The sequence below is a fragment of the Tursiops truncatus genome, chromosome 14 (assembly GCF_011762595.2).
Source record: "Tursiops truncatus isolate mTurTru1 chromosome 14, mTurTru1.mat.Y, whole genome shotgun sequence".
Lineage (NCBI taxonomy): Eukaryota > Metazoa > Chordata > Mammalia > Artiodactyla > Delphinidae > Tursiops > Tursiops truncatus.
The window spans coordinates 8829322-8844585 of NC_047047.1; the positions used below are offsets into that span (position 1 = coordinate 8829322).

Sequence of the window (15264 nt, forward strand, 5' to 3'; positions counted from 1 at the left end):
TGGGTTAATGGTTAGGGTTGGAGAGCCTGTTCTCTGCTTAGAAGTTCAATAGACACATAAAGCCATCATCACCAAAATTAAAATATTGATTTCTCCTCCAAAACATATATCTCCCATAATTTCCCTTTTATCAGTATATGGCAATTCCATCTTTCCAGTTGCTGTGGCCAAAACTCCAGAGGCATCCTGCTCATCTTTTTCTCTTATGTCTCTGTCTGATCCATCAGCAAATCCTGTTGGCTCTACCTTGAAAATACATCTAGAATCTAGGTACCTCTCCCCACTTCGGCTGCCACCACCCAGACTCCAGGCACCTTCCTTTAGCACCAGTATAGCCTCCTAGCTGGCCTCCTTATTCCTACCCTTTCCCTCCCACATTCTGTTCTCAAGGCAACAGCCAGAGTGATTTTTCTTTTTCTTTTTTTTTCTGGCCGCACCACATGGCTTGTGGGATCTCCGTTCCCCCGACCAGGGATTGAACCCCTGCCACAGCAGTGAAAGCCTGGAATCCTAACCACTAGGCCACCAGGGAATTCCCCAGAGTGATCTTTTAAAAACATAAATTATAAACCTCTTCTGATCCAAACCTTCTAGAAGCTCAGTTTCTTTTAAAGTAAGAGCTAAACTCCTGACATTGGCCTATACACTAAAGAGTTTTGTCTTAATCCTGTCAGGGAGGAACAAAGATTCTTATTGGGGAAGTGATGTAATGGAAACTAAAATTTGGTCAGTGTGTTGAGGAAATGGGGTGGGAGTGAGTCCAGCAAAGAAGCTGCCATTGTAATTCAGATGTGAAGGGACAGGTAGCAATTAATAAAAATTACCTCCCATTTATTCAGTGCTATGTGCCAAACACTGTGCTTTCCACACCTTTCCTCATTTAAATATTTATAGCAATTTTGTGAGGTAGGTGTTATTATTATTCTCCTTTTACAGGTAGAAAAACCAGGTCCCAAAGAGGTTACATAACTTGCCCAGGGTCATACAACTAGGCAAGGTCAACAGAGCCATGTATTGAAACCCAAACCTGTGTACTACCAATGCTTTCCAAGCTGTCATTTTCATTGACAAATGTTGAAACCAAGGGACATCATAAGAGTTTTCATGACAGAAAATAGAAATCTTTATTATAAAACAGCCGTGCGTCAGTCTAGTTGTTTAAAGAAATTCCAAGTGGAGTATGATTTAAAGAAATAAAGCCATGTCTCTATAATTGGGCTTCTTACACATTAGTCTTCAGTTTTTGTCCTTTAGTGTGTAGTCTAACCTTGACTTCTTGGCTCTCTCCCAGAGCCAACAACCCTCCATCTGACTTTGGAAATAGCCATCATCAGGCTGGCTTAAGACTCTGGGCCAGGTTAATTTCCGAAGCCACAGGATGGCTTCCCTTGACTCCATGGCATCCACTCATCCTGAAGAGCCTGCCATTCCTGGCACAGATGGGCTCTGAATTCTCTGCACAGAATGAGAATTTCCCTCCTCATCCACCCCCTCCCATGGCTTCTGTCATAGCTGTAGCTCAGCTGTATCCATGCACTTCCCTACACATCCAACTCCTGGAGAGCTCAGGGCTCTTCCATCTGTTCATCTACCACAGGAAGAAGGAGAGTGAGGACAATTATACCCAATAAAGACTTTACTTAGCTGTTTGACCTCCAAAGCTATAGCTTGTTGTATTTCTCATTAGAAACCCTGGTGATAAGATTTGCACATTACACACTTCCACTCTGCACCCCAGATCCCTGAACAATATCCTCAAATAAGCCAGTGGTTTCTACTTCATTGATAAACCTACTTCTAACAGAGGCACTTTCTTTCAAAGGGACCAAACCCACTTTCCCAGAACACAGTCCAGAACACAAGTGAGCAAGCCATAGCAAAGCTTTACAAACAATACTAATCCGTACACTTATAGAACTCTTTAGAGTCAGCAAGGTGCATGTGCATCCTTTATCCATTCTTTAGTTTAATGCTGTCAACAGTCAAGTGTGGTAGGTTTCATCACACCGAATTTACAGGTAGAGAATTTGAGGTTCAGAGAGATTATGTAATTTGCCCAAGGTCATACAGTAGAGCTGGGTTTCAAAAGGGCAGATGTTTTCATCCCAACTCAAACATGCCAGAGTTCTCCTTCCCCCACCCCCATTCTGTAACTCTTGGTGCCGCTTATATCCCAACTCTGTGACAAGCAGGCATCTGGATGCCTAGAGGCAGTCCCTAATTCATAAGAGTTCTCCCACTTCATCGAGCCATCACAGATCTAAGATCTGGTCCTTAGGATATTGGTTTTTATTAATTCACTGATTGATTAACAGATTGGAGAAGGTAAGTCACACTAACTAAGCAAGTAACTAAGTGATAAACCCAAATATGGATTTCTTAACTAATACTGTGGCTTGTTGGGAGGTCAGAATTTGTAAGTTGCCACTGGAAAATAGTTGGCCAATTAGTGTTGGAGCTACTGTCCCCTTCTATGCTCCAGGGTCTGCTGGGAGAACTGGAAATGGAGGGGGGTGGGGCCAGGTCAGCTGCAACTTTAGGGCTGAAGATGGGCCCAGCCCCAAGGCTCAGCCTGGATCTCTGAGGAGGGAGGAATGGTCTACCTGGTTTGGGGACGGCTGACGTTAGGCCCTGCTTTGTGTCCTAGGTTTGGATGAGGGTAGATTTAAATGGAATATCAAGGTTTAGAACTGAAGGGTGGTACTAACACAATATTGTAAATCAACTATACTTCAATTAAAAAAAAAAAGGGAATTGCAGGGTGGAAGGGAGGGAAAGGACGGGGCCAAGATTCTACCTTGGAACCTCCTTCATGGGGTGTGGAGCATCAGGCTTTAAGGTGCTCCCGTTTGACTTTGAAGACAGGAAAGTAGGAATCAACCAGAACTCTAGAATTCACAGCTCACTTTGCACATGAATGGCCCCCACCTTGGAGCTATGCAGCCCTAGATTGTGATTCCGTGGAGAAAAAGAGGGATATCAGGCAGCTGAAAGGGTGGTCGGTCAAGACCTGACCCAGCTTTCAGAAGGTGCCTCTACGTGTGTGTAGGGCAGTGCCGGAGGGGGGCAGGGCTCCTTTTTCTCTTTCTTCCACCTCCCCTCAACACCTTGACGTGTTGAACTTTATCTGAACCTTGTACTTCTGGAAAGCAGCTACAGTCAAGAAATGCCTCCCCTGCTTTGTGTCCCCCCTCACCCCATTTTGAGTTCTGAAAATAGCCAACTTCAAAGGACTATCCTGTTCTAGAATATTCCAAGATAAGACCCCCCTTCCACCCTTCCTCACTGACTCAGATAAGACCCTCTCCAGCCTTCCTCATGATGACTCCCTTGTTTACCTGCCTCTATAAAACCCCAGTTCCCGGGCTTCCCTGGTGGCGCAGTGGTTGAGAGTCCACCTGCCGATGCAGGGGACACGGGTTCGTGCCCTGGTCCAGGAAGATCCCACATGCCGCAGAGCGGCTAGGCCCATAAGCCATGGCCGCTGAGCCAGCATGTCCGGAGCCTGTGCTCCGCAACGAGAGAGGCCACGACAGTGAGAGGCCCACATAACGCAAAAAAAAAAAAAAAAAAAAAAAAAACCCACTTCCCTCCTTTTCTTTGATGCATTCCTCATTAGTGAGCATTGTCCCTTTTGCAACAGTCTGACTTATTGTCCTGTGCATTTTGTCTTTTACACCCTTCTCTTTTATTCCCTTTTTATTCATTGTAATGAGTTTCATAATGAGACATCTCCTGACATAATCTACCAAAAATCAAGCTCACAGACTGCACAACAATATGAATGTACTTAATGCCTCTGAACTGTATACTTAAAATGGTAAACTTTGTGTTATGTATATTTTACCACAGTAAAAAAATTCCAGCTGATAGAGAAATACAATGAAAATAATTTTATTCAAAACAATGAGAATCCCTACTATGTGCTGGGTGATGGGTTAGGGAGTGGGGAAGTGGGTGGGGCCTGGGATAGGAAATGAGTAAGATCTGCTCCCTGTGGTCCAGGAGCTCTCAGACTTGCTGGGGAAACAAACATATAATCTGCTAATTGAGCACCATAATTCAGAATGACACACATTGTAATAGACATGTGTACAGCCTGATTTGACTCAGGCTGAGCAGGGCCTTGAATGTTACACTAAGGAGTTTGGATTTTATTCTGTGGTCATTGGGAGGCATGCACGGTTTTAAAGCCAAGGTATGACACAGATAGATGTATTCAATTCCTAATGTCTTATCACCAGTCATCTGCTTTGTGTGGAGCGTGTAAAAGATCAATAGCTGTGACAGCTTTAATTTTAAAAAGTTGATCCCCCATAAAACAGGCTCATAGTCATATATCTCCTATTAAAAATATTTATGCTCAGGAAAGAAGGATTAACTTTGGTCAAGTCTATTGGGAAGACAGAGACGCAGAGCTGGCAAGTACTGTGTAAGAAATGTGCTTGGGAACACTGAGAGCTCAGAGTGGGGCACTGCCCGCTGGCTGAGGGAGTCAGGGAAGGCCTCCAGGAGAAAGTGGGCTGGGGCAAAGGAGAGGGAACAGGGGAAACTGGAGCATATAGACAAGGAAGGGGGCTGTGGGCCAGATGGCAGATGGCTTTGTGTGCTAGGCTGAGGGGCCTGAATCTCTTCCCCACAGGTGATGGTGAACCATACCGGGCTCTGTTAATAATGATGGTGATGCTGCTGATACTGCAGTGCTTACTACATGGCAGACACTACTCTAAGAAGTAAGAGCTTTACCTGTATGGACTTATTTAACCCTGACACTCAGGAAAGTGCATGGGTAGATGGTTTAGATCACTTGGATGGCCATGTGGACAATGGTGGACAGAACAACAGTTGGGACACTTGCTGTGGTTCAGGGGAAAGACAAAGGGAGGGATGGAAAGGATGTGATGGCTTTGAGAAATAGTTAGGGATAAAACAATCAAGACATGATTATTTACTGTTTCGGTGGTGGAATTGCTGAGAAAGAGAATGGAAGCTGGGATGAATCTCACTTTTTTGGCTTCGGGGCCCGGATGTATTATTGCACCAACAGGTAAAGGATTGATTACTCTGTTCCATTTCTCAGAGGACTCGCTGAAGCCGCCCGGTGCCTCCTACTCCCTCACGAGTAATTTAGAAGTTAGTTTAATTTCCAAACATTTGAAGATTTCTCAGAAATCTTTCTGTTATTGATTTCTAGTCTAATACTGTAATGATAGGAGAACATCCTTTATGTGCTTTCAATTCTTTTAAATTTGTGCAGGTTTGGGTTTTTTGGTTCAGATTATCTTGCGAAATGTTTCTTTTGCACCCGAAGAAAATGTGTCTTCTGCTGTTGTTGTCTGGAATTTCTATAAATGTCATCAGGTCAAGTTGTTTGATCGTGCTCTTCAAGTCTTTTATAAATTTGATAATTTTCCTGATAATTTTCCAACTGCTGGAGTTGTGAAGTTGTCTATTTCTCCCTTCAATTCTATAGATCAGTTGATAGATCCGCACGGTCAGGAGGGTACTATGGCAGAGAGGCTAGAACGTTTGCGTGGAACTGGAAGAAACATTTTATCTCTTTAGATTTACTCTAGAATGTATAGACGAAATGGAAATCACTACGTATCCCAGCAGGCCTAGTGGCACTCAAGACAAATGCAAATAAGGGAATCCAGGCATTCGGCCACGCCCCTTTCCTGAGTTGGCAAGACAAACTGGTACTCAAGCCAGCCAATCGGAGAAATGCTCACCTGTGGGGGCGGGGACTCGACGAGAGCCAATAGGACGTGAAGAAGGTGGTACCATGGGCCAATGGCTTGGACGACGGGGCGGGCTTTCGATGAAGGGAAGGCAGTGGGAAAGATGGCGGCGGCCCTGGAACCCTCTGGGTGGTGGCAGCTGTGGCGGCGGCGTTTGTCGGCTCGAGATGGGTCCAGGATGTTGCTCCTTCTTCTTTTGTTGGGGTCTGGGCAGGGGCCACGGCAAGTCAGGGCGGGTCAAACGTTCGAGTACTTGAAACGGGAGCACTCGCTGTCGAAGCCCTACCAGGGTGAGGCGCCGGGGGCGAGGTGGTCGTGCTTGGGGAGAGCTTCCGGACCTGAGCTTGTCCGTAGAGGCGGGGGCAGTGAAAGGCTTCATGGCCCCGACGATGCTGCCGGCTGTGGGTGGGGGCACCGGGGGCTCTCGTTGTGTTTGGGAGCCACGGGTAAGAAGGGCAGGGGCCCGTTTACCCTCACCCCGACCCCGGAGTTAGCCCAGGGAGTTTCCAGCAGGTCGAAGCCGCACTCTCGGATGCCGCTAGCGCCGGGCCTGGAGGAAGGGGAGCTTAGAGTTGAACAGGAGGAATGTGGGAAGGGGAGAGTACTGCGACCGATGGGAGTGATTGAGGACCACTAGCAATGAGCCGGGCTCCGGATGGAGCTGTGGATGTGCTAGAAATAAAGAAGGCGGCAGAGGTAGGGTAGAACTTGGCCGGACTGAGAAGATAAAATTCTGTTGTCAGTTAAGACACGTGTTCTTCTCCAGTCCAGGAGCCCTATTGATGAAAGAGGCTGGTTAGCTTTGCTCTGTTTAGTGTTCGTAGACCGCTAGGCACAGCTTATCAACCAGAAAATTTACACGGTTAGCTACAAAGAAGACCAAATCAGTGTAGATGGCTTAATCAACACAAGTCTGTTCCCCACTGGAAGATATGGGGACAGCAAACAAACAAAAACACAGAGTGCAAGAGTGTATACACTGCTGCTAAGGGTGATTATTTACTTAGCAGATGCATCCAGTGCCTTCTCGTTGCTAATACTGTGGGTTATACAGACACAAAGTTCTCACTCTCAAGGGCCTGATAGTCTGAAGTAAGGAGAAAAGTAGCTTCACTCTTGGGTTGTTCAAAGAAAGAATGTGATTAAGCCCCAGAGCCCCAAAGGGTCAAGCTCTTTTGGTATAACTGGGGAAATTTTTTATTTCATGGTGCTAAAATTTACTCACATACAAAATGGGGAAGAATGGATCTGAGCTGTGGCTACTGTGGCATGGATAAAGTGACAGCTCTGATGTTCTCTGGGGTCTTCACCTGAGAAAGTCTTTGTGAAAGGAAACTGTAAAGATGGTAAAGAGTTGAAATGTTATGAGTGACAGAGGTGGGAGATCGAGTGACATGAAAGGAAAAAACGGTGATGACTCCAGCTTTCGGAGGGTCCATGGTGGCTTTCCGAACGTGTTGGTGTTGAAGAGAATGAACTGATCTACTTCCTCTCCGTAGGTGTAGGCACAAGCAGTTCCTCCCTGTGGAATCTGATGGGCAATGCCATGGTGATGACCCAGTATATCCGCCTTACCCCAGATATGCAAAGTAAACAGGGTGCCCTGTGGAACCGGGTGGTAAGAATCTTTCTCCCTCCTGTGTGGCTGACCCAGAAGGTACTAAAAAATTCACCAGTGGCATACTGACTTAATTTCACTGTCTATCCCAGTATTCTGTCTTCTGTGGGTATCAAGGATTTTCATTTCAGAGATTGTCATGACCTTCATAATGAAATCAGATATTTAGGGAGATGCTCTGTTGCCCTAAGTATAGCAGATAATCAATTTTGATTCTATTTTCTGAAAATAGAAAAAGAGCAGTCTTTAATTCCTGATTGACCTGAGTGTTGTTTTGCAGGTTAACTCATGTTTAATTACTTTGCTTTATGAAATAGAAGACTGCTCTTTTAAATTTATCTCAAGCTTCATCCCAGTAACACCCGCCCCCTTGTTATTTCCCTTTGAGTCCAATTTTACATTGTATTTGCGTGTAAAAGCCACTTTGAGCCCTTGGTCATTTTATTTGTCCTTCTTCTCTGGGCCTTTTCTAGCTACATTGTCTTCCTTGAGGTATGGCGGCGAGAAGTGAATGCAGTATTCCTGGTGTGGCTGCACTGTGATTTTGTACAAGTGTAAGATGATGCTTTCTTTTCGGTTTCCAGGGCTCTTTCTCAATCTTTTATGACCACTTTTAGGAATGACCTTGGCATCCTTTAACACTTTCTCGTGGGTTCGTAGAAGCTAAGAACTTACTTGTACATGGTTTTTATCGTTAGTTGTAGACAAGTGAATCTCAGAAAAGGAAATGATTTATTTCCCCTGTTCATTTTGTGTGGCAGAGAATTCTAAAGGAGCAGTGGGATGAGAAGTTTCTACGTGGAGCTGTTTGCACAAGCTGGCCCCTTATCCCAGATTGCAGTGCTGAACTCAGTCTTGGACAGAATGCAGGGCAGTGTGTTCTGGTAGAAGAGGTGAAGGGCTGGCAGTTGAAAGACTTGGGTTCTCAATCTAGCTGTATCACAGACCCACTGTGAGCCCTGGCCAGTATTTATCCTCTCTCAGTTTGCAGTTTCTCCAACTGTTAAATGAGCTTCATAATATCTGTTCTACTTGCCCACCAGGATTATTGTGAGAATAAAATAAGGCAATAGACATGAAAAAGCTTTGGAAAGTTAAAATGGTTATAGAAATGTGCTGTTGTTTGTTACACCTCTGTTACAAGGTTCACTGATACAGGTCTATGGATTATAAATGATCGTGTCCAAGACTTTGCTGCTGTCTTGCTAGCTGTCTCTACGTAACCCTTTTATGTAGCAGTGATTCTAGTGTAGGATCTAGTTATCTTGCTCTTTTTCAGATTCTCTGATACCTGTATTTTTTGTTATTTGACTCTCAGAATGAGCTTTGGCATTGTTTCTGAGTTATTTGAATAGGATGGATTTGTTTGAGCAGTTCTCAAATTTGGCTGTCCATTGGAGTTGGTGGCTGGGTCCCATCCCCAGAGATTCTGAAATAATTGGAATGGGGTGCAGCTTAGACACTGGGATTTTTAAAAGCTCCCTAGGTGAGTCTAATATGCAGCAAAGTTTGAGACCCACTGTTAGACATAGCCCTGAGCAAAACTGCATAGCATTGCGCTACACAAGGCCAAGGATGAATGGCAGACACCTCTGGGCTCAGTGTGAACTTCTCTGGCCCTGCCCTCTTCCCAGGGGCATCATACCTACCCACTGGCTATGGGGCAGCTTCCTGCCACTGAATTTCACTCTTGCTATGAAATCTAAATGAAAAAGCAGAAAGATGAGAACCCCGAATGACAACACAGGGATTGGGCTCATCAGAGGAGGGAGAGCTATTGGAGATTTCAGGGTTGTTTGGTGAACTCAGGAGTATCCATACCCCTTTTATTTTTGACTATGTGCTCCTAATACTAACACTTTTGGAAGATTTCCCAGAAATTACAAATGAAAACTGAAAATAATCTAGCAATATGTTGCTCAAGAGCCAGAACAATCTTTTTTTTTTTTTTTTTTTTTTGGCCACGAGGCTTGTGGGATCTTAGTTCCCTGACCAGGGATTGAACCCGGGCCCTCGGCGGCAGAAGTGCAGAGTCCTAACCACTGGACCGCCAGGGAATTCCCCAGAACAATCTGTTTGGAGGGCCTTTGGCTGAACCACACTGGTCTATCACTCTTCCTTCCCTTCTTTCTTCACGGTGAACTTTAACCAGGAGCCTCTGTAAATCAAATGTCCACTCTGGTTTGAAAGTTGGTTGAAAGTGGTTGAAAGTGTTCAGCTATTTAGAACACTTAACCATCCACTTACCTCCTTCTCCATTTTTCCAAGGTTTTGATACACAATTCAAAAGAAGAAAAACAAGAGTCTGTTTGGTAACCACCTCCTTAAATGTTTTTCCACCAGAGGCTGTCCCTGTGCTGGGGATGGTGGTGTTCTCCTTTGGTGCATTTGTGCTCCTTGGCCGTGGGCCTGAGGTTGGTGGGGGCATAGCTTACCCCTTCTCAAGGGAACTCTGGGGTGCCCCTCAGCTTGGCATAGGGCCAAGTCTAGCCAATTAGAGTTGTTTATAGCATCTGCTAGTTATTCCTGGAGACCTTTGCAGAATGACTTAGCTTATCTTTTTCTTTTGTAATGAATGGAGCTTTGACCCTTCTTGAAATCCAAGCTTTTTAGAGTCTTTCTGTCAGAGGGGTGATCTTAAGTTGCAGATGAGTGTTAATTAATCAGCCACCGCTGCTCTGTAGGCTGAGATCCTTTGCTGGGTGGATGTAGGATCACAGTGCTCTAACACAAAGTTCTCTTGTCTTTTCCAACTGTGGAGTGCTATCCTGTTTCTGTTGGGAGATGGTGAAGATAATGGGGAGGTTTATTCACTTTTCATATTAAATATATACAGTTGAATGGCTCAATCTGTTTAATTTTACCACACAAACACTTAGCAAGTCTTAGATCTCCGTTTTACCCCTTAGCCTCATGTCACCTGCGTTTGTGTTTTCCGAGTCTGTAGACTGTGGATGAGGGCCTGAGGGCTTCGTGTTTCATGTTCCTCACTGATTCTAGGGTCTTTTTCACTTTAGCCATGTTTCCTGAGAGACTGGGAGTTGCAGGTGCACTTCAAAATCCACGGACAAGGGAAGAAGAACCTGCACGGGGACGGCTTGGCGATCTGGTACACAAAGGATCGGATGCAGCCAGGTACTGGGACCCTGGGTTGCTCTTGTGGGGTGTGTGACAGGCCTGCTTTTTTGTGTGCCCTCTTTTTGAGAAGGGCGCGTCTCCACAGTGCCAGCGGTTTTCCCTCTCCCTTGATGTCTGTAGATAAAGACTGGCCTGTCTAGTCTCTAGAATGGGGTCTGAGTCCTAGAAGCAGCTGAACTTGACTCATCCCGGGTGATTTCTTGCTAATTGGTAACTTCCACTTTCCCTTTGAAACCTCCCGGCCCGTTGGCCGGAGGAAAGCACTGCCTGTCCCGAACACTGACATTGGGCATGCTGGTTTCTTCTGGGCATGCGTAGTGACCGATCTCAGAACTCCTGAGTCAGGAGAAAGGAGAAGAGTTATCTATTTTTCCTTGTTGTGTGGGAGCCATTGCTCCAAGTTGTGGCAAAACTCAGCCTGATTTGACCTGATCTCTTCTGCAACAAGAAGTGGAAACTTGGGAATTCAGTTCTCTCAGGGGTGTAGTCGTCACCAAGTGTTTGTGAAGCAGAATTCTTTAGGGGCGCCTTAGCAACCAGTTTGGATCAGGGAGCAACTGGGGTGCTAAACAGGGTGGTGCTGGCCTTTTCTCTTTCCCCGCCTTTAATGACAGACAACTGCAGGTGCTTACTGGGTGCTTGTTACAGGCCGTGCCCTTCACTGGGTGCTTTTACAGCTGTTTCCTCATCTTAAGGAGAGGCTGGGGAGTCTTTTGAATTTCATTTTTTCCTCTATCATAGTGATGTATTATTCCTTTATCAACTCTTGGCTTTATTTCACTGTTCATCATCTGTTCTCTCTCTCTAGGGCCTGTGTTTGGAAACATGGACAAATTTGTGGGGCTGGGAGTATTTGTAGACACGTATCCCAATGAGGAGAAGCAGCAAGAGGTAATGGCAAGTGTCAGAGCTTAGGTCAGCTGCCCTGACGTCACAGCCCTTTGCCTTAGGAATGTTGTTCAAGAGGAAACAGAGGGGAAAGAAAGTGAGGGGTTCGGTTCTATTTTCTTCACCTGCTGAACTTCAAGAGTTAATGTCTCTGTCAGGGTGTTTCTAGATAGAGCTGTTTATGGTGCACAGTCTTGGGAATGGCTCTCGCGAATGGGGCTTTTTCTTTAGTGTTAACAGTGTGCTCTCTTGTGCACGTTGGGAGCCCCTAGGCTTGAGCATGCATGGCTGGTTGGTGCACCTAGGCCAGCACAGAGCAAGCTGAATTTATGTACCCCCACTCCCCTGACGTACTGTATCACTGCTGAGCTCTCTTCTGCAGCTGCTCCCCCTTGCCAGCATCCTCTTCTTCTTCCTCTTCTCAGAGGACTGCACAGCAAGTCTCCTCTCCTCTAGGAAAGGCTGTAGAAAGAAATTGGTGAAATCTCAGCATTTTGTTGAAATCCAGTATCTGGCTGTTGGCAGAAGCTTCTTGTTGTTAGCTGACCCTGAGTGTTCTTAAGTACTGTCTTACACTAGCAACAGGTCTGCGCTCGCTCTCTGCCTAACGGCCCTAAGAGCAAATGGTGGGAAGATGATTAGGACACGTTGTTGCTGGGTATCCTGTTGCTAAATAATATTTAGAAAGGAGGGCAGGATTAGGAATGGAGGCAGAACTTACTGTACTTTTTTCCCCAAAAGTTCCTTATGAAAAATTTCAAACTTATAAAAAAATTGGATGAACAGATCATTGTATATACAACACCCAGATTCAACAGTTTTTCACATTCCCCACAGAGTTCTGCTTAGAGGAAGTGGAAAGTGAGACCTGAGTTAGGAGAGGAACCTTTGTTGTGGGTCAGTTATAGACTTGCTTCTCCACGTTGCTTCTGGGCTCTTCTTCCGTCCATCAGACCTCAAGCACTTTCAAGGTGCCAGGCCCTGGGAATTAGCGAGACCAGCACAGTCCTTGCACTTAGTAGCAGGGGTGCTGATGTAGTAGTGGGGGTGCTCCAAGGGGGGCTATAGGAAGACCCAGCAGGAGCATCTAACCTGGGGTGGGACAGTGGTGGTGGGGACAGTGGTTGGGAAAGACTTCTTCCAGGAAGTGACATTGATGTTGAAATCTGCAGACTTAGGAACCAGTGCAGAGGGAAAAGCCATGTGTTAAGGTGATAAAGTTAGAGAAGGGAAGGTGGATGTGAGGGGGAAAAGGGGGGTCAGGGAGAGATGAGGGTAGAAAGAAAAACAGGGCCCTCGGTCTCGCCATGTTCCAGGGCCGCCATTCACATTGCATTCTGTGCTGCTAACACTCTTCCCTCTTGAGCAAGTTAACTGGCCCGTGAGATTGAGCAGCGTCTCCTTGGGGAGTTGGTGACTTGGCTGTTTAGACCTGCAGCAGAGCAACCTGAATGTAGGTGACTCGTCCTCACCGTGCACATTGTGGGGCAGGTTCTGAAGGGTGGTGTGTCTGTTGGGGAGTCTGGGTTTCTAAGTATTTAAGGGGGTAAGTGCATTAAAGGATTTTAATGAGGGGAATGTCATGAGAAGGTTTGCAGTCCCGCTGAAGAAATAGTGGTGGTAGTTAGAAATACATCTGAATAAGAGGTGTGGGCTTCAGGGCTTGACTAGAGTTTTTTTTTGTTTTTTTTTTTTTTTTGCGGTACGTGGGCCTCTCACTGCTGTGGCCTCTCCCATTGCGGAGCACAGGCTCCGGATGTGCAGGCTCAGCAGCCATGGCTCACGGGCCCAGCCGCTCTGTGGCACGTGGGATCCTCCCGGACCGGGGCACGAACCCGCGTCCCCTGCATCGGCAGGCGGACTCCCAACCACTGCGCCACCGGGGAAGCCCTTGACTAGAGTTTTAAACGTGGCTCCCTGTTTCTCCCAGAAATAAATCGTTCAAACTCTTTTAGCTTCCATTTCTCCATCAGGTAGAAGTAATTCTGGTTGAGAGGGCAGATCTGATGGGCCTTATTTTGTAAGGAGAGTAGATGTTAATCAAAAAAAATTAGTTTCAGATGGTAAAAATCGGGACTTCTTTTCTGCCTTACTCCCAGCTGCACTTGGAATTACCTGGAGAGCATTTAAAACGATTGATGTCCAGGCCCCGAGGTCAGAGAGCCTGATGCTGTCCTGATTGCCCAGGTGCAATCTGGGCAACCTTACTTTTTCAAAGATCTCCAGGTGAGAGTCCCATACATAACCAGGTTGAAGAACCCCTGGATCAACGTCAGGTCATTGTTTCCTTATTATTTATTAAACAAATTTATTAAAACTAAATTAAAAAAACGAATAAAAGCAGTTTCTGTTTTTCAGTGGCTGTTATGTGCCAGGTACTTTGCAGTTATTATTTTGATTCTCATCAAATCTCCTTATAGTCAATATTATTTTTCCCATTTTACCAATGCATAAACAGAAGACTGGAGAAGTGTCTTGTCTAAGGTGACAGCCAGTATAAGGTGGAGCCAGATTTTGAACACTGGTCCACCTGATTCCACAGGCTGCACTTGTAATTATGGTGCTCTGCCACCTCCCATCCGTTTTTTCCTTATGCCAGGATGATTTCCTTGAGAACGGAGATATTCATTCTCAGAGTGATCTCCTCTGCAATTTCAGTTCTCAGAGCTTATGCTCAGTGCAGAGAGTGGGGAAGGTGTACTCCTCTCTACATCCTAATGACCTGGTACTGTCTTAGAGGGTGAAGTCAAATGTGTTTTGTTAGCGGCATGGTTTTCTTTGACATCATACTTGAAGGCGCCAGGCATCGTTTTGAGTGCTTTTACATGTCTTACCTATTTACCCTAACAACCCCTTGGGGTAGATATTATTATTATCCCTACATTATGAGTAAGAAGCTGAAGTACAGAAAGGTTAAAAAAAACTCGTCAGTGACACCCAGGTAGTGGGTTTGACTCCAGAGACTACAATCTCTTTATTTTGCTCTATTATTTTGAGCTCATAAGGAGAGGGTGACAAATATAGTACCTTTTGAAAATTTGGAAACGTCGTGTGTTGAAGATGTGCTGGACGAGGAGGACAAGGAGCAGGCAGGAGGGGCTGTGGAACAATTCATCAGGTCACTCAAGGCAGTGGCAAAATTGTCTCTCTGGTTTCTTGTTTCCTTGTCACCAGAGTGCCCTTGACATCGTTTCTCAGTTCACTGTCTACCACATTTGTTTATGAGGAAATATTGGGAAAATACTGGCAACATTAATGCATCTGAGAAGGGGGTGAGGGAGTTTAGGATTTAAGTTGTGTTTAGCCTTGGCTCCCTGAAATCTGGACACGTTGTTCAAAATCACATAACCTCAGTTCCCCCATGAGCAATATAAGAATTGTTGTTTAGGTAAGTCAAGAGCTTTAGTATTTGAAGAACAGGGTACCACCTGTGCCACAGTGAGATTGTCAGACCATAAATGGCTGTTAAAATGATAGTTGAAGAAATAGAAAATTTGGATAGATTGAATTGGTAATTAAAAAGTGACTCACAACGAAAAGCTCAGGCCCAGATGGCCTCACTGGTAAATTCTACCAAACATAAGGTAGAATTAATACCAATTCTCAAACCCATATGAAAAGTCAAAGGAGCGGATGCTAACCAATTCATTCTTTGAGGCCAGTATTATCCTGATACCAAAGCCGGATAAAGACATCACAAGAAATGGAAAGTACAGACCAATATCTCTTGTGAGTATAGATGTAAAAGTCATCAACAAAATACTAGTAAACCAAATCTAGCAACATATAAAAAGGGGTATACACCATGTATAAATACACTATATTCTAGGAATTCACAATTGGTTTAATATCTGAGCGTTAATATGATAGACCATATTA

At 45.2% G+C, this 15264-nt stretch overlaps 1 protein-coding gene across 10 annotated transcripts in view; it reads left to right on the forward strand.

Annotated features, from left to right (window-relative positions):
- The window catches only part of LMAN2L (lectin, mannose binding 2 like), a 39925-nt gene that overhangs the window by 9796 nt on the left and 14865 nt on the right, over positions 1-15264 (forward strand). The window contains exons 1-4 of one of the 10 annotated variants that reach the window (XM_019931124.3): positions 5814-5963; positions 7241-7398; positions 10377-10494; positions 11306-11388. In XM_019931124.3, coding sequence (XP_019786683.2) covers positions 5822-5963; positions 7241-7398; positions 10377-10494; positions 11306-11388 — 501 coding nt within the window. In that variant the 5' untranslated portion in view covers positions 5814-5821. Of the gene's footprint in view, positions 1-5813; positions 7399-7832; positions 7914-9627; positions 9672-9702; positions 9774-10376; positions 10495-11305; positions 11389-15264 lie in introns of those variants that run through there. The other 9 variants (XM_073791080.1, XM_019931125.3, XM_019931123.3 and 6 more) reach the window with 9 other exon arrangements.